The following is a 23,702-nucleotide window of genomic DNA, read 5'->3' as shown; positions in this document are numbered from 1 at the left end:
GGAAAAGAGCAGGGATTTTTAATTTTTTTTTTTTTTCTTTTTGTGAAAGCAACACTTTAAAGGCCAAAGACATCTGTTTAGGTACCAAACAGAGTGTCTGACATTTTAAAACATGCTCTGATGTTAATCCTGAGGATATCTTGGTGCATGTTGGGAAAGGACATGAATGTTTAAGAAGCCTCTGTAGTGACTTAGCAGTAGGCAATGAAACAGGAAAACCTGACAGTCACTCAAAGCTCTGCCATTTCTCTTTTCACCCAGGGTATGATTCCAGCTTTTCTGTGCCCATCACTGTGTACCAGAATGTACAAAACAGGAGCATGCTCTGTGACACTCTATCTCCAACCCCTCTCAGAATGGGCATTTCTTTGCTCAAATCCCTGCTGAAACACCACAAGTTCCATCTGAAGGAGGGCAGATTTGGGCCTCTTGTGCAAGGCTGTGGCAGCTGTGCTGAAAACCCCAGTACCATTAGCATGGTCATGAATATTCATGAGTACTAGCAGAAAACATTGACTTGATTGCATCAGCACCACACAGCTGGCTCAGAAACTGGGCCAGATTTGCCCCTGTTCTGCAAGTGGGTGGAAGGGTCAAGGCAGGGGGAAAGAAAAATTGGCAGAATTTGCACACTGAATTAGTATGAAGGAGAAATGGGAGCAACTGGGAAGAGATAGAAGAGAAATTAGAATAGGGATGAATGAGAAATGAGAAGTTAATGGAAGAAATGGAAAGAAAATGCAATGAGAATGGAATATAAACATGTGGAGGGCAGAAGTGCAAAGGTGTAAAGGAGCAGAGAAAAGGGAGGGAACCTATGATATGAACACACACAAACAGCTGGTACTGGAATATCTCTAATTTGAAGTATGGAAGAGCTGCTTTTCCCAAATCTGGGAATGTTCCCTGGCTGGAAAAATCCCATTGACTTACACTAAATTCTCCTTCTGCTCACTCTAACAACTGGAGCAGTGGAAGGTAGTGCAAAAAACCTCACCAACAAATGCATGTGGGGGCAGAAGCTGTAACAGACTTACTAAAAACTTACATTATTGGAGTAGGAATGTTTACTATGGCTGAAAGCATCATCAGGAACTGTGTTTCCTGATCCTAAACCAACCCCTCCTGGGGATGCTCTCCAGCCCCCAACATCCCTGTGGCCCCAGCTGCCTCTCCCCATCCTCTCTGCCATCACACAGGACCACACTGCTTACGAAGGATTACAACACATTTTATTCTCACACAGCCATTTCACAGAGTACAAACAGAAGACTCCAACACAGACAGCACCCCCACACCCCCCAGCACCCCAAGACTGCTCTTGAGTCTCCCACCTCAACACTGCCCTGCACCCACAGTCCCCAATCCTGCTCTGACCCTCAAAGAACTCTGTTTTGGTGCACCATGCAAACACAGGAGGGAATTCCATCCCTTATTTCTCTGGCTTCTTGTCCTTGCCCATTAAAAATCACCTCTTTCCAAACACTGGGACCAGTTGTCACTACTAAAAGGTGTCCTAGACCCCTAGGGGCCCTCTGCCACACACCTCAGCTCCAGAGAGCCAGAGGGCAGCATGTTCCTGAGATGTCACGACATCTGATGACAGTGATGACAATGATCTCATGACTTGGCCTGTGACACCTACCTCTGGCCGAGGATGTGCACACAGACAGCAGCTCTCAAGGATGGTGGAGACCCATGGCCACCCATGTGAGGACACAGCACATGCTCTGGCCTGTCCCACAGGGGTGTGGGCCACCCTACCATGCCTGCTACAAGGGAAGGCTGAAAAAAAGAAAAACCCACCTCGAATCCCACAGCAATGATGGAAAGATGAAAATTAAAAAAAAAAAAACAAAACAAAACGCAACAAACAAACAAATTCCCACATCGATGCCAGAAAACTGCAAAACAAAAATAACCAACAAACAACCCACGTCCCACCCTGATGCTGGCAAACATCCAGCTCTGCCTCACTGCCACTGTGCTTGCCACGTGCCACTTTTCTGTCCAAGTCCACTCGCTCTGCAGATCAAGTCCTTCTCTTGCCTCCACACTGCAGGACAGGTGGGTGGCAGCTTGAGTGCTGTGTGGGTGCTGTCTCCTACCCTACAAAGACTCAGGCTGAGGTGAGAACAGTACTTGGCTGGGTGGCAGAGCAGCACCTAGGAAGTCAGGTCCAGCAGAGCTGAGCACAGCCACAGCTGGGCCACCATCAGAAGGGTCACTCGGGCCCGGTGCTCCCCTGAAGAGCTGGAGGCTGCCAACAAAACAGCAACAAGACTTGGGTGAACTGGGGTCCCAGCACACACACACTGGGTGCCTCCCTCTCTCCCAAGTGACCCACGAACTGCAGCAGTCCCAGGTCTTCTTGGGTGCCCCACTTCATAGGTGGGTGCCCTTCCACAAGCCCCTTAACTGGCCCTCAGACTCGACACCCATGGCCTCTGCCCTGCTGCTGCCCCACACTCCACACCATCATCCCCCCTGCAGCTGCCTGCCTGCCACCTCTTCAGAGTCTGCCCTCCAAGGCTCTGCTGCCAGGCACCCCTAAGGACAGTGTGTGTCCAGCTCCCTGTCCCCCAGCTCCCTTCTGTCTGTGACTCGTCACACATTCCATCCACCTTCCCCATGCCACTTACCCCTATGGCCCCTTGTCTTGGCCATGGAAGTCCCCTGCTACTTTTGCCCCCCACTCCTCCTGTGCCACCCCCAGTACTTGCCCCTGCAGCTCTTGCCATCCCCTTGCAGTGTCCCTGTCACACAGCTGCAGAGGGGTCCATCTGCCCGGCTTGTGCAGATCTGCTCACAGCCACCATTGTCCTCACACCAGTCCGATCCTGGGCACCAAGAGCAAAGGAGGAGATGTGAGCAACACACCCAGACCCCAAGCCCCTGTACCCTGTTGTACCACTGGTACAACACCAATTCCTGTCCCGAGAAAGACCCCTGCAGCCTTCCTGGGGCTCACACACACTTACGCTTCCTCCTAATGGGCCCCACGGAGAGGATCTGCTCCTTGGCCTCCTCGGCGAAGGCACTGGCCATCCTCGTGTGCTGAGGGCAGTTCTGTGTGGGGATAAACACTGCCACTGTCACTCTTGGCCCCATCCAGGCCTCCCCAGACAGTCAGCCTCCCAGAGGGACCCTGCAACCAGATCTTGGAGACACCCTGAGGTGATCTGCCCACGGTGATGCTCTCCTCCCCGCACCTGGACACACAACCCTCCCAGCCTTGCCCCTGGGGCTACATCCCTGGCCACCTCTGATGCCAGGTCAGCTGGGCTCACACACTCAGCTGGAACCCTGCAAAGCAAGCAACCCCTCAGCAATTGCTCCACTTACTATTTTGCAGGAGTATTTCTCTGAATCACAGAGCGAGACGGCGCAGTGGAGGTGAACTTCATCATAATCCCCAATGAACTTGAAGACAGTGACATGGAAGCGACACGTCAATGACACCCCGTTCTCCTCTATGCCAATGGTGTTGTCCTTCAGGTTTTGGCACCTGTGCAAAGCACCAACACTTGCCTTGCTTCCCAAGATGCCTCCACCCCAACCCAATCTCTGTGCAAATCATTCCAACCCAGTTCTGACTAAATCTCCCCTATCCCTGCATATATCATTTCCTCCAATCCCTGTGTAAATCCAATTTTAAGCCAAACACGCCCTTTCAACATAGTAAGACAAAACCTTGCCACCAAACTCTGTTAAGTTGCACTTTCATAAATCTATATTAAAATAACCTTTTTCTAATACCTTTGCTGGTGATCCTTAAGCCACCTTAAGATCTTCAACTCCTGTCCGTGACCTCTGTTTTTTAACCTTTCCAGATCTTGGTCTACTTACTGTCCCACTAACCAAAAGGTCTCTAACTTGCACCACCACCCCTTTGAGCCCCCCTGCCCTAAAAGACAAGACAAAAACCCCCACTAGGGCATGCTTGGCCACCTGGCCCCCAGTCACTCACCCTCCCTCAATGATGAAGTAGCGCAGTTTGTCATTGCTGTCCCGTGAGGGGGTCGCATAGCACTTGTTCAGCATCAGGATCAGATGGTTGGAATCAGCCCCAACAACAAAAACCCCTACATAGAGCACATCCCGGGTGGTGAGCACCACCTCACCCTGTCGGTAGGGATGCTTGTAGGAGGAGTTCTTGTACAGGGCCATCTTGGTTGTGAAGCTCCCTTCCTGCGTTGGCACCGTCAGGTTAATCACACTAAGAATGACCAAAAAAATCCAGTTTGGATGGTGGAAAGGCTACTAACTCCCAACTCGATGCCTTGCTTCAGATTCTCACCCTCTGCTCACATGCTCCCACCCCTATGAGACCTGAGAGGCTCCACAGGTCACCCCAGCTCCTACCTGAGCATCGGCCGCACAACCGAATCCAGGGAGATCTTGATGTCCAGCTCATAGGCACAGGAAAACTCCACGTTGATGGTCCGGTCCCGGGTGATGATGTTGCCTGTGTTGTTTGCACTCTCAATCCACACTGTGTTCTTGTACACTATGTGTGTGCTGTTTGACTGCAGAAGGAATGTGGGGCATCACTTGAGACTGGTCATCTCTGCCCCCCTTGGCCCCCAGACAAGCTGCACAACCCCAAGGGTCCCTCCTGGCTAGGAATCACTGGGTGCTGCAAGATCTGCCTTTGTTTTCCCTAAGCCCCAAAGAAGAAGAAACCTAAGATGAACAGCCTGGCCTTCACTCCCAGACCTTCATGCTCTGTGACCTGGCTCACCTGCACCAAATTGCCACAGTTGCCCTTGGTGTTGTTGATCTGGAAGGAGATGAAGTCCTCCCCTTCAATGCCAGGGCAGTGGCGGTCATTGACCCGCACCCCCTCACGCTCAAAGCCCAGCTGGAACAACTTGCACTTTGAGATGGACACCTCCATCTGGGCAGCTTTGCAGGTCACCTCTGCATCAATGATGTCATGGGTGGCTGGAGGAGAAGACAAGACAGCTTCAGATCATGACGAATGACACTGCAGACCCAGGGTGCAGGCCTGTTTGGCCCTCCTCCTCCTCACTGCCACAGATAGGCTGGGATCATCTCCTGCAGCATGCCCTGCCCATCTGACACCCCTGCTGCTCAAAGTGCTCCCAAGCCAGGGGAGCCCATAGTGTGCACTCCAGACCTGCACATAACGTGCACTCCAGACCTGCACCCCACTCCCATCCTGAACTCTGCACACTCACAAAACACCATCTCAGCCCTCAGCACACCCCTTCCTGAAGCCTCAGTGCTCCAACAGCCCAGTGCCCACCCACAGAGCTCCCTGCCAGCCCTGTGGCCAGGACCAGAGGACTCACTGTTCCCGTAGGGTGGGGGCTCGATGCAGCCACACAGCTCCCCCCCGTTGTCCATCTCACAGCTGCGGTTGGGGCAGTCGGCGCCCACGCAAGGGTCTTCCACCACTCCTGCTAAACAGCACAAGAAAGAGCACAAAGACAATCTTTATCCTCAGACCACAGGGCAGGTGCCTCTGACAGCCCCTGCCCTCTTGGAAACTCTCCTCCTTCTCCCACTGTGGGACACAGCTCCCCTCCACCCGGATGGCCCCCGGCTCTCTTACAGCAATTCTCCTTCTCGATCCACTCAGTGCCCAGGATGCCAAAGGTGCGGCACGCCTCGCCATAGGCGGCCAGCGAGCCGCAGAGCTGCACCTTCTTGTGGTTGTAGCAGCCATCCAGAAAGCAGGACTCATAAAAGGGCAGGGGGTCCAGGAGACCGTAGCAGGGCTGGAAGAAGCCTTTCATGTCCGTCAGCTTCAGGCAGTAGCTGTCACTCTGCAGCTCCTGGATCTGGACGTTGTCGCAGGAGGCGGCGTACTGCGAGTACTGCAGCTCGTTGCAGCTGTGGGCACCGGACACATCGCGGGGGCTCCCGTCGCGGCCGGCCCCGCTCCCGCTCCCTCTCCCGCCCGGCGGGGAAGGGGCCATCCGACCTCTCACCTCTTCTGCATGCCGTTGGTCTTCCAGCTCTGCGCCAGCACCACCCCGCTGACCGCCGGCTTCCCCCGCAGCGTCGCGTAATCGTCCGTCCGGTCGCCGTTGAAGTTGCCGCAGAGGCCGCACACCTTGTTCTGCAGCCGCTCCCCGATGGTGATTTTGATGATGTTGAAGCCGTTGTAGCGGATCTGGATGTCGGGGCTGGAGTCGATGACCAGGAAGCCCTCCTGGCTGAAGATTTTGGTGGAAAGCCCCGTGACGAATGGGATGCCCACTTGGCTGCCGTTGACCTGGCAGAGGAGAGGATGTGAGGCTGACATCCCTCCCATCCCCTCTGCATGTGGACATGAGCATGAGACACCCACAAATCAGGCCACAACTGCCTCCCAACACCCTGCCTCGTCTTTGGCTAGGGCTGGCATCATCCTCCTCCTCTTTCTGGCCCAACAGGTGACTATGACAGTGCCGCTTCCCTTGAATACCTGCACAAGGCTGCACCACAAAGGGAACCTACTCACATGCAGAGGCTCTAGCTTACAGCTCATCACTCACCAGGAAAGGCCATGGACTATGTCCTTCACAGACCAAGCAACACCAGAGCAATAGCCAGCCCTCTGCACTCCTCTCTGCTCAAAAGGACAAGTCCAGCCACACCTCCAAGAGGTGGACAAGCATGTGACTACAAAACTCCAGGCTGCAGATGGCCTTGAGTCCAGCCAGCCCTTTCATTTCAGCTGGCATCCCTCCACAAAGCCCAATCGATGATGGCCGCATCCCTCACCCTTAGAGCTGCCTCGACCAGGACACAAAACCATCAACAGAGCCTCCCAAGGGCCCTGGTGTAGCCTCTCATGTGCCATCCTCCTCAGGAGTCTTCCTCCGCTGCGCTGGGGGCGAACACCCCTGGTGAGACCTTTACCTTGACCGTGTTCCTGTCGCTGATGAGGATCTGCTCCTCATTGATGTAGAAGTACACGGGAGAGATGATGGTGAGGTTGGGCGAGGACCACTTGTCGAAGTTGATGATGAGCTGGAAGGAGAAGTCGGGCAGCTTCTGGCAGATGGTGGAGAGGACAAAGGCGCAGTTGGCAGGGAAGCGGAGGAAGGCCCCATCGAAGGTGCGGAAGACGCCGCCGCCCGCCGCCAGGCAGAAGGAGCTCTTGGTGCTGAAGCAGCCGCGGATGCCGCTGCGCAGGGCGCACTCCTCGTCCGACTTGCAGTGCCGGGGGTCGCACTGGATGAGGTTGCGCCGGAAGCAGCGGCACCGGCGGGTGCAGTCCCCGTTCCAGAAGAGCTGTTTGGGCTAAAAGAAGGAGCTGTCACCAGCCAGGAGGGCTGGAGATCCCCAACTTGGGTCCTCTGCTGTATGGCAAGTGAGAGGGGGCAATGACGACAGAGAAAAAGGCACAAAGAACAGGCTGGCAGCTTGCAGCTACCTAGCAACATCTCTGCTACCAAAAGGAATCAGCATTGCCATCACACCTCCCTCACTGCCTTTACATGCAGAAAAACCACAGCATGCTAAATAGCTCCATGACCCCTTTCTTTTGCCCCCCACACAACAGTGCCACAATACTGTCTTGTCACAGGTGCAAAGACACCTTATGCAGAACAGTTCCAGCAAACAAAATACAGCCTACTGTAATATGAGCAGTGCCACCAGCACAACACCCTGCTGAATCAAACTCTCCCAAATAACATCCATCAGCTACAAATAAGTCAATTTCACATGAAATTTTATCTGGTATGGAATACCTGGAATAACACAGTCATGCAGTGCTGCACTTTGGCACTCATGATGACTGAGGCTAAGAGCCTGACAAAGAGCCCCAGTATGACCACCTGGTACCACACCATCCCCACGCAGGGCACCAGACTGCCCAGAAATATCAGAAAGATGGGGGGGATAAAGCCTCAGGAGAAGGACACAAGCAGCGTACCTCGTAGTATTTGCCATCAGAGTAGCAGCCACAGTTGTGGGGAAGGATGCAGCTCTTGCCATTGAGGACATACCCAGGGTCACACTGGCATCCCTCCACGCAGTAGTGGCTGCAGTCACTCTTCAGCCTGATGGCAGCACATCGGGGCTGGCACAGGGACACGCAGCTCTCGTAGTGGCTGTTGGGGGGACAGCTGACAGCTGCAGTGTTGCCAGAAGACAAAACAGACACAGATTAGCTCTCAGACAAAACCTACCCAGAGGCCAGACACACACAGGGTTGTAATCCCCACTGCTGGTGCCCCTGGGCAGCTAAGTCCCCTGCCAAGGTGGTTCACATGGATCACATTGTCCAAAGAGGGACCCAGAGCACGGAAAGGCAGCCTTCATCTCTCCAGCCTAATCTGTCTGCCAGCTGCTTAGTCCGAGCTGAGCTACACTTTGCTACTCACCACCCTCTCTGAGTCCAGCACAACAGTTTCCCCATGCTCCCCTCTCTCCCACAAACAAATCTATTCCTTGGCACCAGATGAACACCTCCCTCCAGGAGAGATGTCTGTGCTGGCCCTGGAGCACACAGAGCCTCCCACAATTTATGGGATGTATTTTTGCTGGGCCATCAGAGAGTGAAGCCTGTGAGGGATGCTGCCCATCCCTGAGCTGGCTGCTTCTCCTTGTGTCCCACTGGGGATCACTTCAGACCCAGCCTCCAGGATGCCCCTCAGTGGCCTCACTGCCCCTTCCCTGTGAGATTATTGCCTCCTGAGCCACGAGTTTGCTCATTAGAAGGAAGAACGGCACAAATTTAATTTTCACTCTTGTTAGCGAAGATGATTACTTCCCATTTGATTTGCCAGAGAGATTTGCTGCCAGAGAAGCTCACGGCCCCAGCCCTCGGGAGTCTAATTGAACATCACATCGTAATCTTATTGGCAAGGGCATGCAGCCTCATCAGAGCAAACACCAGCTCCTGGCTTTGAAGCTGAGCAATACACGTCCTGCTTAACAACAGAGGAACTGTTGATACCTTTTGAACTTGAGGCTTCCCTCTTTCCCCCACCCCTGCTCCCACTCTACCATACACAGTTTGTAACAACACCAAGAGGACACAGCACCCCAGACCTGACCCCTGCTCCCCACCCAGCAAGGATGGGAGGGGCTGGCTGCCAGGTCATTGGGACATTTCCAGGTGAATGGCCCAGAAGCAGTGGGCATTTGCTGGTGCTCCATGTGGTGCTCTGCTGCTTCTCCATAGAGTGAGCTCCAGTGAGTGCTACAGCTACAGTGAACACCCCCAGGAAACACCTCTAAAGAATAAGGACCCAGAGGCAAGGTGGCACTTACAGCACGAGGTGAAGTTCCTCCAGCCCTTAACGGCGATGCCCTGCGTTTGGCATGTGCTGGCATAATTCTGCAGCCAGCTGCAGGCTGTTTGCATGGCTCCCCCATCGATGCAGGTGTCAAAGAGACAGTTCTTGTAGAAGAAGCTGGGGTTGATCTTGCTGTGGCATTTGGCAAAGACACCGCTTTGGCTTGGGATGAGGCTGCAGAGCTGCTGGGGTTTCCAGAAGCCTTCCACCTTCCCGCAGGCAGGGCAGCGTTCGCCGCAGCCCACACGGCAGAATGCATCCCATTTTGCCCAGCTCTGGACAAAGTCTGCAACACCAGTGGCTGGCACACCACCTGCAGCCACCAGGTCATCCTCGGGGTTGCCGTTGTAGCGGCCGCAGAGGCCGTAGGTGAGGTTCTGGAAGCTGCGTGGGACAGTGACAGAGAGGAATGTCTTCCAGTCATACACCACCTTCAGCCCAAAGTCAGTCTCAACCACGATGTGAAAACCAAAGGCAAAAATGTTCACTTTGCCCTGGCCCAGCTTCAGGGGCAGGTAGAGACGCTCATCATTGACCTGTGAGGAAGGAAACAAGATGCACCATGAGTAGCAACAATGACTGGAGCTACCACAGGAGGACATGAATGAGGGTAGTTCAGCATTCCTGGAGCAAGATCCCCATCAGCCTTGCCTCTGCATCCAAATGAAGGCAGCCGGAGTGGAAGACCCTTCCAAAACCTGTGCATTGTGGCATGCTGGGGATGAGCCTGAGTGTATGTGCTTCCAAACCCCTGGAAAACCTTGTGAGCCATACAGCCTTGTGCCTAGGGAATCGCTCAGCAGTTTGGGAGCCACAGCGGGGAGAAATAACCATGGCCCTTTTGGCCCCACACTCACCAGCACAGTATATTTGTAGGCACGGTGGATGACAATGTTGTAGTTGAAGACCTCCACCTCAACTTGTTTCACCCAAAGGGCCAGAGAGGTGTCCCGATCCTCGTTCTTGGCTGTGACAGTGAATGCTGGGAAAGTGTCCGAGCGCTCCACCCTCGGCCGAGTGATCGTGGTGCAGAGGACCAAGGGGCAGCTGCTCTGGTAGTCAAAAGAGTAACCATCAAAAGTCAGGTAGTGCCCATAGCCAGAGATGATGCAGGAGGCATCAGTGCGGACATGGCAGTAGTAGAGGCCGTTCTCCTCCAGGCAGTACTCGTCATCTTTACAGGAGACATTCTCACAGTAGACGCTGTTGTCGGAGCCGTTGCAGTAGCAGAGGAAGTGGCAGGTGATGTCCATCCAAAAGGTCTGGTTGGTGGCCAGCTGGCGCCCCTCAAAGTTGCAGCCGCACTCGCCGCGGGGAATGCAGCGGGTGCCGCGGAGGGCAAAGCCCTCGTCGCACTGGCAGCCCTCCCTGCAGGTGTCTGTGCAGACAGGGCCCGTGGCCAGGGTCTCACAGGTCTCCACACAGCTCATGCACTCCTCGAAATGGCTGTTCTCCGGGCAGGCGAGAGCTGCAGGGTGACACACATGGAATGTGAGTTCCCAGGGCAGCATGGGGTGGGGGGACAGGGAAAAGGTAGGGATGGAGTGAGCAGAAACTGGGGTAACAAAGCAAGAGGGGAAAGAATCTCAGCACCTTGATGACCATCAGCTTTTCCCACCTCTTTTGCAACCCCTTCTCCTCTCAGCCATCACCCTCCTCGCATCACAGCCCTATCCCCAGGAACTGAAAAACTCTGGTGGACTCACGGCAAAAGCTGTGGCTCCTCCACTGGCCAATGTCCACCTCAGCATTCTTGCAGGCAGTGGCGTAGCGTGCCACAGAGTCACATAGCTCTGACACGTTGCCCCCACTCTGGCACAGCCGGAAGAGGCACGTCCTGTAGTAGGCAGAGACGTTGACCACACTGTGGCACTCCAGGAAGGAGCTGTTGGTTGGGTCATTGATGATGCCACAGTTGGAGCGGCTCCGGTAGGACTTGAGCAACTCCGAGTCGTTGTTGCAAGCCTTGAGGAGGTCCCCACATTCCCCGTTGCAGATCTCATCAAACGTTGTCCAGCTCTCCAAGAAGAGCTCCAGGTTGTCTGTGAACTTGCCCTTGGGAAGGTAGAACTTATCACTGGCATTGCCATTTAAGAAACCACACAGGCCTCCGGTGCAGTTGAAGTAGGTGGTGGAGAGGTGGATCTCCAGGAGGCCTGAATCATAGTAGCTGATAGCCAGGAGCTCCTCAAACTCCATCACGGTGCCATTGTTGCTACGGTAGATTTCCAGGCGGCCAGAGGGGTGGAAATAGGGCAACTCTATGTCATAAGCATTCACCTACAAGTAACAAGCAGATTAAGATGCTTCAGGGAAAGCAATGCAACGTTGTGAGGCCATACACTAAATGCTTCCTGACCTGCACCCAACCCCTCAAGGTGCAGAGCCTCTGTTGAGTGAGGACATGCAGCTGGTCTCCCCATAAAAACTCCTTGCTTCTCCCCCATAAAAAAAGTTTTTGCAAGGAAAAAACAAGTTGCGGGAGACAACTGGGATATCAGAACAGTCTCCTGAGATGACCCAGGCAGCAAACAGGAACAGCAGCACTGTGACAACTTCACAGGCACCAAAAAGGCTTCCATGTGATGGCCCCTGTGGCCTTCCTCCTAGGGCCACCCAACCTGGGGAGCACCCCATGGCCAGAGACTCCTGAGCCCTTCTCCAAAGGCACAGTGGATCACAGTGCCAGAATTGCCTCCCGTGCCAGCCCTGGGATGGGCCACCCTGAACACATCACCTTTACCTTGACCTCCAGCAGGCTGGTGCCTCCAATCTTCACCTCGTGGCCAACCGCCTGGATCCGCACAACGCGTGGTCCATCGGGAGCTGACCCGGGCTTCTTTTGGATGATGTCCACCTCGATGAAATCTGGCATTTCTGGGCAGGTTTTGAGCAGAGTGTAGGAGTGCTCCAGGGGATAGGGGAAGGAGATGCCATCAAACGTCTGCAACACGTGGTTCTGTTCCACCAAACACAGGCTCTCCCGCTTGGGGTAGCAACCCCGGTAGCCGTTCTCGATGGTGCAGACCTCTCCTTCGGGGCAGGTGGTGTCAAAGCACCTGGCCTCCCCACCCTCCTCACACTGGCACTCCACCGTGCAGTCCAGAGTTGCCCAGAAGGACTCCCCGATGGCGTAGTAGCGGCCATCCACGTCACAGCCACACTTCTGGACGGGGACGCAGCGGTCGGTGCTGAGGACGTGGCCCTCGTTGCATTCGCAGCCCTCGACGCACGGGGAGGTGCAGGACAGAGGGGCTGTGAGGTCCGAGCATGAGGCAGGGCAGCTGCTGGCACACACTGAGTAGTGGCTGAGCTCCGGGCACTGCACGGCTGTTGCTGTGGGTGCAGAGGGGAGACAAACAACGGGAGAAGCGTGTTACAGCATGGTTTGAGGCCAATTTGCCTCTTTCCCACAACACAGAGTGACCAGGGAGCCCTGCTTGCCCGTGGAATTAGCCCTCCCTCTTCCCTCTGGTGCCTCCCCAGCCATGGAATAGCTTCTCCAAAACAGGCCCAGAGCCATCAAGCCACCCACAGCTCCTTAATGGGAAGAGAGAAAGCTCCTTAAAGGGAAGAGAGTGGGCCAAGCAGTGTGCTGTTGGACAGCCCCCTTTCTCAGCCCAGCCTCCGTCTCTCACCACAGCACCTGACAGCCCACAGAGTAACACGGAGCTCCCGCCCTGTGCCTGGCACAAAACTGGTGCTGCAGGGAGGAGCGAATCGATCTCTTCTCACCTAACTCCCTCCCTTGAATTTCTCCCCCAACAACTTCTCAGCACATGGGAAGACCCTTGTAATCGTTCCCCTGCTCCAGAGGGGAAAGGTCCCGGGACGAGCGCACCAAGACTTACCGCATCCCGTCTGGGCACGCCACTCTCCCACCGAGACTCCCAGGGCCTGGCACACCGCGGCGTAGGCCTGGATGGCCTGGCAGAGCCCGGTGCCGTTATCCCGGGAGCTGCAGAGGTCGTAGACACAGCTGTGGATGAAGGGGGTGGGGTCCACGACGGCACCGCACTCCTGCAGAGGCCCCCCACTCTTGTTGATGAAGCCACAGTATTCAGGGGTGAAATAGAGAGATTCCGTGGAGGCATCACAGAGGCTGCAGTTTTCCAGGCAGCCAGAGGAGCATTTCCTCTCGGGATGTGGCACTTGCCAGCTCTCGCCCAGGTCTGGCACTGACGTGGCCAAGCTCCCGTCTGGGCGCAGAGCATCGTCCTCAGGGTCCTTGTTGTAATTGCCACACAGCCCACAGGTGGCATTGATGTATGTGCCTGGAATGGAGATGGAGGCATAATGTTGTCCATCGTAGGTCACCAGCAGGCCAAAGTCTGTCTCCAGGGCTGTGGACAAGCCACTCGGGTAGATTTTTATTGCTCCCAGTTCCAGAGAGACGGGCAGGGACACCATCAAGTCATCCACCTGCAGGGACAACACCAGATGACTGAGCTGGTGCATGAAATTGCAAAGCATTCCTGCTGGGGCACAGGCAGGAGCCACACAGCCACGTTAGAGGGTCTTTGGGTTAGGGATGTGCACACAAGGACAGCTGTTGATAAACGACAGGCATTTGACTGCCATGCCTGTCATTCATCCCCCCCTAGGGGATGCCGGGGGCCCCATTCTCCCTGGGCTGCTGACATGGTCTTGCTGCCACCTTGGAGGAGCCAGCCTGGCAAGTTCTCCTCTTTCAGTGAGGCTCTTACCTTTGCTTTCCCAAAGCTGCCCTTGGGGAGGATGATTTTGTGTGAGTAGACCTCCACAAATACATCCCTCAGCCAGGAGACGGAGGAGCCGCCTCGGTTCTCGTTCTTGGCCTCCACGTTGAAGTAGGGCAGCTGGGAGCCTGGCCAGCACTGCCTGGCGAGGAGGTAGGAGCAGGAACCCTGGAAGTGAAAGAGGAAGCCATCGAAGGTGTGGTAATGCGGATCTCCAAACACCACGCAGGTGCTGCTCTCCACCGGCACGCACTGGAAGAACTTGGTCTTCAGCTCGCAGGCTTCAAAGGGGCTGCAAGCCACCTCCTGGCAGAAGATCTCATTATTGAAGTCCAAGCAGCGACACTTGGTGGTGCAGTTGGCATTGTCCCAGAAGATCTCCCCTTGGCGGAGAAACTGGCCTAAAAAAGACAGAAATGGAGAAAAACACCACGCTGTATCACTCCTCCAGACAGAGGTGCATGCTCTGACTGCAGCACATCCTTCAGCTATGTTGCCATCTCCATAATCCCTCCATTCACCTAACTTTGCCAGTTGAAAAGCAGCTCTGCCATCAGTATCCCAGAGGCAATTCAGAAAGCCCATTCAGAAAGGACTTGTAGTAGTTATGAAACCAAAGAGCAACTTGCACACCACACACCAGTGATGATGGGAAGAGCTGAGTGATCACAAGGCAATACACTGAGCAGACTTTTTGGATGGCAGCACTATAAAGGGAGGCAGGTTTGGCTGGTGAGAGACATGAGAGGCAGAGAGAAGACAGGAGAACAAGGGTGGCAAATACCCATGAGAGTTTCCCTCTCCTCCATCTGCTTGTCTTTCACACTTCCCATGCATGTGGCTTCCACCGTGCACACTGCCTGAATTTACCTCTCCTAAACTTTTTGTTCTCTTTCCTGCCTCCTACAAAAAAAGATATTTTCCAGTTCCCTGCCACAAACATCATCTCCTCTTAGCAAGACCCACTTGTGAGGCTTCCTGTGCCAACTGTCCTGATGCAGAAGACGTGGGCATGGTGGGCCCTGCAGTGCCTCTCCTTTTGTGGAGGAGAACTGGCTGCCCACTGTGAAATGCAAACCCAGTGCTGCCCCGGTCACCTGCAAAGCTGAGGGTGCCTTTCAGCCCCTTTGCAATGTCCTGCCTTTCTTCCTCAGGTCAGCAGCTTCCTGAAACCATCCTGAAAAACCTCCATCCTGAAAAACTTCCATCCTGAAACCTCCACAGGGGTTGCAAGAGCCTCAAGATCTCATGAACATTGTTACAAAGTCCTAAACCAGGACAAAGATAAGCCAGGTATTTCAGAGTGGTGACTTCTCTAGTGTCATTCAGCAAGTGACAATTTTCTCTTGCTAGAAAGATTCCTGGAGCAGAGCAGAGCACTTCTGACAGTTTTATTTCTCAAATGATGTAATAACCTCTCAGCAGCAGAATCCCTGTGCGGTCACTATGTGCATTTTTTAAGCCCTTTCTATCCTCATGCTGTTGGTGATGTGCACAGACACTGTAACTGGTGCTGGGACATGGCCCTGCCCAGAAAACCTGCTATTCTTCTTGCAGAAATAAAGGAAAAAGGAGCACACTCCCACCTTTCCTATTCTGGAGGCAAAAGGAAATTACTTTTCCTGGGAAATTACCATCATCAGCATCACAGAAAAGAATCAAGAGCATGGCTCTGTGGTATTTAATTCCTGTGTAACACTCAAGTTCTTACCTCTCAAGCTGCAGCCATTGGCTGGATCTATTTCTCTGCCATCTATTTTGAAAGCCCAGCGCCCAGGGATGTTAACATTGGTTGTTTCTTCAATATTGACTATGTCTGGGGTTCTGGAGCCTGGGATGCTAAAGAAGTTGGTGATATTTCCACCATTGAAGCCAGCCTAAAACAGAGAGAGAGAGAAAACGTCATCACACATCTTTGCCACATGAAAGTGATGCTGCATTTCTGCACCTCTGTGCTCTGCAGTAACTCCTGAGCATATCTTCTTTTGTTTTAATATCTTTTTTTTCAGGGATTTCAGGTTTCAGGTAGTTTGCATGTAAGCAAAAACCTCAGCAGTATGGATGTATATTGATACATTTATGGACTTATTTATACATGTGTATGTAGAGATGTATGGGTGGTGAGTGGCTGAGATAAAGTGATGGAGAGGCCCTCCCTAGCCAGGGAACCTCAATCCCCATTGGGCAGCTGGACTGGCAAATTTTGGAGTGCTTGTTCCATGTATCCAGCAGTGGGATTGCAAGGCCAGTGCTGGGAATGTTGAGGCAGCAAGTAGCATGAGTGAACACAGATACATCAGGCAAGCTCCAGAAAGTTCTGACAGAGCCTGACAGGGATGGGGATAAGGGAAGAAGAGCCTCACCTGGGCCATCACCCCACCAAGGCCAGTCAGGGGGTCCCCTCCACTGGCTGTCCCCGTGGTCCAGCTGATCTCATGGTAGTTAAATAGGGCAAAAGATGACACTCCATCTGTGATCAGGACAGCTTGGAAAGTGTTCACCTGTTGGAAACCATAAGCATGTTCACAAGGTGAGACTGCTCCCATCCCACTGCTTGCCATGTTGGTCTCTGGCCCTCGTGGTGCAGAGCAGCAGAAGTTGGATGAGACTTGAACCAGGCTCACCCTCAGGGCCACGACTGCCTCGCAGCTCCCATTCCCACTGCTGCCCTCCACCTGGGAAAACCAAGACTTCCTCAGATCCATTTTCACACCAATAGATGGCAGCATGAGAATAAGCTCACGGGGAAAAAGCAGTCGTCAGGATTGGGGTTGTTATGGCTTCTTATCTTCCATTACGCTATCTCAGCTTTATTCCTCACTCCACTATCTTACCTGGTTCCCTTCCACATCCACATCCTACAGTGCTGTTAGCAGTGGATTACATCCAAGCCAGCTGTGTACATTATACTCTTGGCTTGGCTGCCAAATCCCCTTGCTACCTGCTCAGTCTGCTGCTCACTTTCTTCCTCTCACTGGAAATGACTCTGCATTTCCCCAGACTCCATCTACATCCACACAACCACCAGCCTGGCTCCCAGTTCCTGCAGCGAGCAGGATTCCAGCATGGGATAAAGCGTGGGCTGCCCCTCTCTTCATTATTCCAGAGCAATCCCAGGAGCCCAGCTACCTGGGCACTGCAAACTCTGAAGGAAACCACAGCCACAGAAGCAACGATCAGGAGATGGGAAAAACACATGGATCAAAACACCTCATGCTGGGAAGCACTGGGTCTTACACTGCCAGGGAGAGCTGAGCTGTTCCATGCTAACAACAGGTCATGGGTGCTGCTGGATGAAGGGGTGACAGCAGAGCTCTGAGGGGCTGGGGGTGACTTTGCACCACTTCATAACAGCAAACCTGCTAGTTTGATTTGATTATTGGTGCTTCAGGCTTCACCTGAAGACTGAGGATGGGACCCCAGGGCTGCACTCACTACTCGAGTGCCACAAGGGATGTCACTTCCCAAGGCAACGTTAGGCTCCTGCCATGAGAAATCTTGGAAACGGGGGCGAGGAAGCGTGCACGAGCTGTCAGGGAGAGTGAGAGGTGTGGGCAGAGCTGCCTCCCAGCAGCTGCACATGGCACAGTTCACACCAGGGCAAGTGGGAGAGCATGCTCGTGGGAAGCCACTGCTTCCACTCCTGCATCCTTTGCCTGGGATTTGGCCTTGGCACACGTGGTCACCTTTGCCAAGTCTTTTCCCATGGCCATGAGCTCAGAAGACCCTAATTGCATAAGGGTCTTCTGGATGGAACCCTGCTCCATCCAAGGTGCCTCTTGGAGGGATGGTGGTCATGGCCAAGCATGCATGGAGCACCCTGGCCATCTAGTAGGTCTCTTGGAAACTGGACCCCTCTGTTCAGGAGACAGAAACCAGCAGCAACCCCGAGGCCACATTTGATAAATTGATTTTTTGCATTCTGATGAATTTCCTGCTTAAGCTGCACTGTTCTGCATGCCAGCCTGGAGCCCTGGCTGCTATCGAATGGGGAGGCTGCTCTGTAACAAAATAAATTGCACTGTGTTGCAAATGCAATTCTTCAGGAAATACACGAATCTCTATATTGCTTGCTGTCTGCAAATATATATATATGTATATTTTTTTCTACAAGAGCTGCCAGGACTGGCAAAAAATATGCATTAAATCTCGTGCCTCTCTAACAAATGGAAAAGGGCTAAACTGCTTATCAGAGGCAACTCCTCCAGACAGAAGCAGTCAGTTTTTGGCACTCACAGTACACGGGCTCATCCTAAACAACCAAGCAAAAGGACCATGGTGGTCCTCTGCCCAAAAGGAAACTGTGAAGAGGGGACACAAAATGACTCCCTCAGACTTAGACATAAAGACAGATAAAATAGGAGTGTATAACACGTGGACATCCAGTTAAGCACCAAACACCCCCCACAAAGAAGCAGAGCTGATCCTGATCGCTCTTACCGGAGTTGTGCTGCTTCCTCCATAGAAAGTGACTTCCTCCCAGGTGGCAATGAAGATCCAGATGGCAGAGAAAGAGGACATGTCTTTGAAGTGCTTACGGATGTCTTTGGAGGCTCTCCTCAGCAGCTCAGGGTCAGTGCTCTCCCTGTAGTAGATTTCTCCCCGGATGCCATTGTGCACATCTGCCCAGAAGGGTGCAAGGAAGGCTCGTCCATCCGTCAGTGGGAAGGCTTCTGGTGTGAACTGGCTGACCAGTGCATTGAAGGAAATCACACCATTGTTGTTGACCTACACAAACAGATCCAGTTTGCTTTGAGGAAGCCTCTGCAGGTAGCAGAAAGCTGCTGGTTTATCAGAAAACGTGTGGTGAGTGACTTGTGGCACGAGGTGGCTTACAGTAATGACACCCAAGGAGACAGCCTCATCACCTAGGCAAAAATTCCACTTCATCCTACCAGTGGAGCCCAAAGGCTCCCAAAAGCCACAAGCAGGACAAAACAGGTCCAAACTGTTGCCCTTTTTTTCCCCTGTGGGCCTCTGCATGTTCCTGTTTCTTGTCATGGTATAGGAATAATGTTCCTTGTGTCAAGGCCTTAGCTTTGCTGTGCCATTTAATCACCTACAAAGAAAATTTATTGCCTTTTATAGTCCTTCCCCATGAACACTAGCCCATTAAATATACCTTTGACTTTCTTAATCATAAAACCTATCAGTTCATGAAATCTAAGAACTTGTCAGGTAGGTGCTAATAAATCTTCTGGTTCCTGATGACAAGGAGAGCATGTTTAAAATGCAGCCACTATCGGCAAGAAAAAGAGTAAAGTGAAGGTCTGCTTCTCCACTTACATAAATGCTTCTGTATGGGGCTCCAAAAAAGATGAATGGGACAGAGATCTTGATCTCAGGAGAGCTTCCATCATCAACTTTGGGTGTTCTCGTGTCGTTCTGCCAGAATGGATACAGATTCGCCATGGTATGAGCTGCAAAAAGAGGGAGAAGAGAGGCTTGATGGCAATGTCAGAACAAGTCTTGACTTCACACAGGCCATAGTGGGGGCCTTGGGGTTGTCTCTGTGGCAAAGCCCTACTGGGCACCAGGGCCAGCCCCCCCTCCAGCTCCCCAAAGGTTCCTGGCACTGGGTTACAGCCTGAGGTGTCACAGATGTTCTGACGTTTCCTGGCAAAATTAGATTTCCTGCTAAAAAGCAGTGTTGGTGAACACAATAACCTCTCCTAAAATTAATTCAGAAGACTGTTTTGATGTGTTTCAAGACAAGCCTGCCTCTTTCTAGCCAGTTAAAATCTATCAGCCTCAGTTGCAAGCGGGCACTTGTGGCCTGAGGGCACACATCCTTCCCTGTTCCAGATCTCTGCAGCCATCTCATACCCCATTTCTTGCAGTTAGGTACTGGTGTGGCTCCCCCACAGAGCAAACAGGGATTTTGCTGGGTTTTCCTCCCCCTCCTCCCCTCTTTGATGTAGAAAAGCAGAGCCCTGTCCTCACGACATTCAATCTCAGCCGACATGAGCTGCCGGGCTCTGAACAATCCCGGCTCTGTTTGCCTGGATTTGGGACATGCTTTTATTTCCTAGGCCCTACCCTGTTTTGTGTAGGGGCCTCCAGCCAAGGACAGCTTGCTCCGTGCCCTGTCCTTATGGATGCAGGAGGGGCACTCGGAGTTGCCTGAGCTGGGGGATGCTCTCTCTTGAGGATACTCCCTGCTCAGACCTGCCTGGGAGCAGGGAGAGTCACTGGCTGACCCTTCCTCACAGGCACATTTAGTTTGACATTCCTTGGAGAAAAGGAGATGGCAGAAGCCTGGCCTAACCCACTGGCATCCTGACTTCCTAAAGCACAAATATGTGGCCCAAGTGCCCCGGGAGATATAAAGGGAGGTGGCGTGTGGCAGTGTCTGTGCCACAAGTCTGGTTTCAGAGATGTAGCTGAAAGGCCATGGCCAAACTCCTCTGGCTGCCAGGTTGTAAAACGAGTCATTTCCCAGCTGCTATGCACCACATGAGTTATTACAGCTGAGGCATAGAAACAAGACATGGATTTTACCTCTTCTTTTAACAGAAAATGCAGCAAAAAACTTCCTGATGCCAGTTTCTTTGGCACTACTCGTGCAATATTATTGTAGCTTTGCGTGCACCATGTCACAAACCACAGTGCACCACAAGCAACGGGGCGTGAGCACAGGGAGAGACTTCCTGCTGCAGCCCTGCCACCCTCCCAGAGGCACCTCCACCTCTGCTCTTGGATGTCCTGTGTCAGCACTCCAGGGGAACCTCCTTACCCTCAAACCATGATGGTTTGCTGTCATTCAACCGATTTGCCCTTACTGGATGGAAGCCTGTTCAGCAGTCCTAACACCAGAAAATGACCAAACTCCTGTTTCACAGCAACTGGCCAGACCATCACAACCTCCAGGATGTCCCATAGGTGCACACACAGCCATATAAATGCTTTGTGAATGCACACATAAAATGCTCACCGAGCTCAGCAACTCCTGTGGCCGCTGTGTCTCCCCATCTCTGCCTGCTTCATACTGAGCATGGTGTGCCAGCTCCTCTGTCAGTGTCAACTATCATCCCCTGATTGCTGCTGATGAAGTGAGGGCCATTTGCACAGGCTGCCAATCCATCTCCCATGATATAAACTGCCACTTGTGCAAATTTGGCACCCACGAAGGCAGCCCAGTCTCCTCATTTAACACCCACCTTAAAATCAGCGGTTCCTCCCTCACCATGGGAAACACTCAGTTCACCCTGGTTCTTGTCCTTGCTCCAGTCAAGGGGTTGGGGGTGCCTTCCAAGCCCTCTATACTTCTGGGGTCTCTGGGCACAGCATTGCTCCCAGCACAGCCAGTATAAGTCTCCTAATACCTGCTGGGGAGATACTCACCTCTCTGCCGTGCAGTTAGCACCAAAAGAGCCACCCAGCTTCCAAGAAACACTCGCTTGTTCATCCTAGGGGAAGGAAAGAAACCTGGACATGCATCACATCGGTAGGAAACTGCATCCTCCAGCAAGCCCCAGGTGATGATGCCCATCACCATCACCTCCTGGAGCTGCCCAGCCACCCCAGGCACACACGGATGCTTCAGGGCCGGAGGTTCCCCCTCACCTGCTGGGCAGACACAAAACATGAAGTGGTGTAATGAGACCTCCCGGGTGAGAGCAGCAAATCACCCTGCAGGTATTGCCAAAGCGAGCCCATAACCCACGCTGAAAAGCTGCTGTTAATTTCACGCAGTGCTTGGAAGTTGTAAATAACCCCCCGGCTCTCCACGGGCTGTCTCTTCTCCTGACAGTTCACAAGTAATTCCTCCCTGATCCGCTTAGCACCAGCACAGGCACAAGGGAAAGAGCTTCTCCCTGCTCCAGACACCAGAGCTGCCTGGGCTCTGATAGTTAAGGGGTTTCAGACCCTGCTTTGACTAATCCTCTGTGCTGGCTGCTTACACAGTGCTCACTTACCCTCTTTGACAAGTGTGGAAGAAGCACAAACGTTTACACAGCTGGGCAACTCCTTGCTGTACAGGAATCAATGACAGAGAGAGAAGCAGATACGGGGCTGGGTGAAATGGAAGCAAAATCCTCTGCCAGCTCTAATTCCTTCCGTGCCTAATGCAATTTGTTACTCCTTATTAATCCAATTGAAAATAGCACTAAAACACCTGCTTTGATTTCTTCGCCCGCTGCTTCTTTTTGTTACGTGCAGGCTCTCACCTGGAGCTCTCAGGAAGGTGTCCTGTGCTCTGCTGGAAAAGTACACCTCAGCTTCAGACACAAACTACACCTAGACATGACTTACAGCCTTATTTTCAACGTCAGCCTCTCACAACCTCATGTCCCAATGCACTTCAGGACACACCACCAACAAAACCCAGCACCTCCCAATTCTCTATCCATAGATCTCTTTCTATAATGTATGAGGACCAAGAGATCCAACTCCTAAATATATCCCCACAAATCCATAGAGTATACAGCTCAGGATTACAGCAGGGAACGTGGCATCACCTGTCCCACATCACTTACACTTGGTTCCTGTTTCCAGGAGCCTGGAAAGTGAGAAATAGGGTGGAAGGAAAGTTCCTCCCTGCACCACAACCTGCTCCCAGCAACCAGGTTTTGCGTCGAGAAAAACTCATTCTGCCACAGGAAAAGTTTTACTGCATTCCCTATCTTGAAAAGATGAAAGGAGGACGAGAGAATTTTATATAGATCATAAATCAGAGTGACTGCAGATTTCTTAGCAGAGACCAAGCAGGCAACGAGTAGTGGAGATCATGGCAGTCCAAGGACAAGGCAGTGCCTTGGAAACACGACAGACAGTAAAGACTAAATTACTTAACATATCACATTTAAAAAAAAAATGATTTTTTTTTAGGTATGGGAAAAAAAAAAATTACCAACCTGTTTCATAGACTAGAGGAATAATCAGGTCTGAAATTTTAGACCAATCTTGGTAGACCAGGGAGAAATCCTATGTCAGTGGAGAATGCATGCCGGTCCTCCTTTGCCAAATATTGCTGATGACTGAAACGATGTCTCAGTCCCCTCACTCTGGCAACTGAAAAGTCTGTTTTTCTTCAATGCTGCTCCAGGGCTGGAGGAGTGTTGAGTTGCAATCACAACTGTTGCCTCTATTGATAACCAGCACACTAATCTGGAGATCAGATTCTGGCCTGGAGAGGGAGAGGAGCCTCTTTCTTCCCCAAAACCTCACCCCCTTCAGGTGGATTCAGATGGAAATGTCAGTGAGCTGGAGCTGGGCTCGTGGCTGTGCTGCTCAGCATCTCTTTTTGCTGAAGGAAAAAAAAAAAAGTCAGAAGAATTGAGCCCCCTCCTCCTTTGTGTAAGTGAAAAAAAATGCCCCATGTATATAATGTTACAGGATTAGCATTAAACCGTGCGAGGCTTAAAGCACCACTCAAAGGCAGTGCCCCAGAGCTTCAATGGAGTTACTTTTCCATCCAAGTCTTGCTTTAGTTTGTGTAATGCAACTTACTTCTGCTTGGAAAGGTGGAAGAAGAGAAACTTACCCAGTGCAGTGCATTCTCACCAAATCCACAGCGGGGGGTTTCATTGCTATTCCCATTTCCATCCTCTCTGAAAGGAATTTTTACTCCAGCTGGTGAGGAGTTTAACTGGGGGACTGCTCTGAGCTTTAGTATCATTTCCACTCCTACAATCTGCAATTTCCACAGGGATTTTCCCTGCCTCCAGTGCCTGGGCTGCATGGCATTCCTGCAAATTCACTGCTGAACTCCTCT

The 23,702-nt window shown here is 52.5% G+C and overlaps 1 protein-coding gene across 2 annotated transcripts; it reads right to left on the bottom strand.

The window, feature by feature from the left end:
* Nucleotides 1–1,210: 1,210 nt before the first annotated feature.
* Nucleotides 1,211–21,392, bottom strand: TECTA (tectorin alpha). Of its 2 annotated transcripts, XM_071768888.1 has the most exons (23): nucleotides 21,329–21,392; nucleotides 19,271–19,404; nucleotides 18,425–18,712; nucleotides 16,348–16,485; nucleotides 15,696–15,861; nucleotides 13,973–14,385; nucleotides 13,118–13,688; nucleotides 12,010–12,602; nucleotides 10,973–11,546; nucleotides 10,124–10,734; nucleotides 9,241–9,802; nucleotides 7,898–8,097; nucleotides 6,877–7,260; nucleotides 5,961–6,247; nucleotides 5,582–5,862; nucleotides 5,319–5,429; nucleotides 4,745–4,947; nucleotides 4,366–4,529; nucleotides 3,971–4,219; nucleotides 3,346–3,508; nucleotides 2,982–3,069; nucleotides 2,724–2,840; nucleotides 1,211–2,260 (listed from the first exon to the last, which is right to left on the bottom strand). In XM_071768888.1, the coding sequence occupies exons 1-23, from the start codon at nucleotides 21,390–21,392 to the stop codon at nucleotides 2,166–2,168; spliced, it is 6,456 nt and encodes a 2,151-aa protein (XP_071624989.1). In that variant the 3' UTR covers nucleotides 1,211–2,165. The 2 variants fall into 2 exon arrangements, with proteins under 2 accessions (XP_071624989.1, XP_071624990.1); XM_071768889.1 differs by lacking the exons at nucleotides 1,211–2,260; nucleotides 2,724–2,840; nucleotides 2,982–3,069; ... (2 more) ...; nucleotides 4,366–4,529; nucleotides 4,745–4,947 and having other exon boundaries at nucleotides 5,327–5,426; nucleotides 21,329–21,387.
* Between the last annotated feature and the right edge of the window lie 2,310 nt (nucleotides 21,393–23,702).

This window comes from Heliangelus exortis, chromosome 26 (genome assembly GCF_036169615.1).
Source record: "Heliangelus exortis chromosome 26, bHelExo1.hap1, whole genome shotgun sequence".
In the NCBI taxonomy this organism is placed as follows: Eukaryota; Metazoa; Chordata; class Aves; order Apodiformes; family Trochilidae; genus Heliangelus; species Heliangelus exortis.
This window is presented reverse-complemented; position numbering and strand designations above follow the sequence as displayed.

Excerpts from the sequence above, each read along its gene's own strand:
- TECTA (XM_071768888.1), bottom strand. The coding sequence starts at position 21,392 with ATGAACAAGCGAGTGTTTCTTGGAAGCTGGGTGGCTCTTTTGGTGCTA. Across the intron at positions 16,486-18,424 it reads GAGGAAGCAGCACAACTCCG|GTGAACACTTTCCAAGCTGT; the intron begins GTAAGAGCGATC and ends GGTTTCCAACAG. Across the intron at positions 7,261-7,897 it reads CTGATGGCAAATACTACGAG|CCCAAACAGCTCTTCTGGAA; the intron begins GTACGCTGCTTG and ends TCCTTCTTTTAG.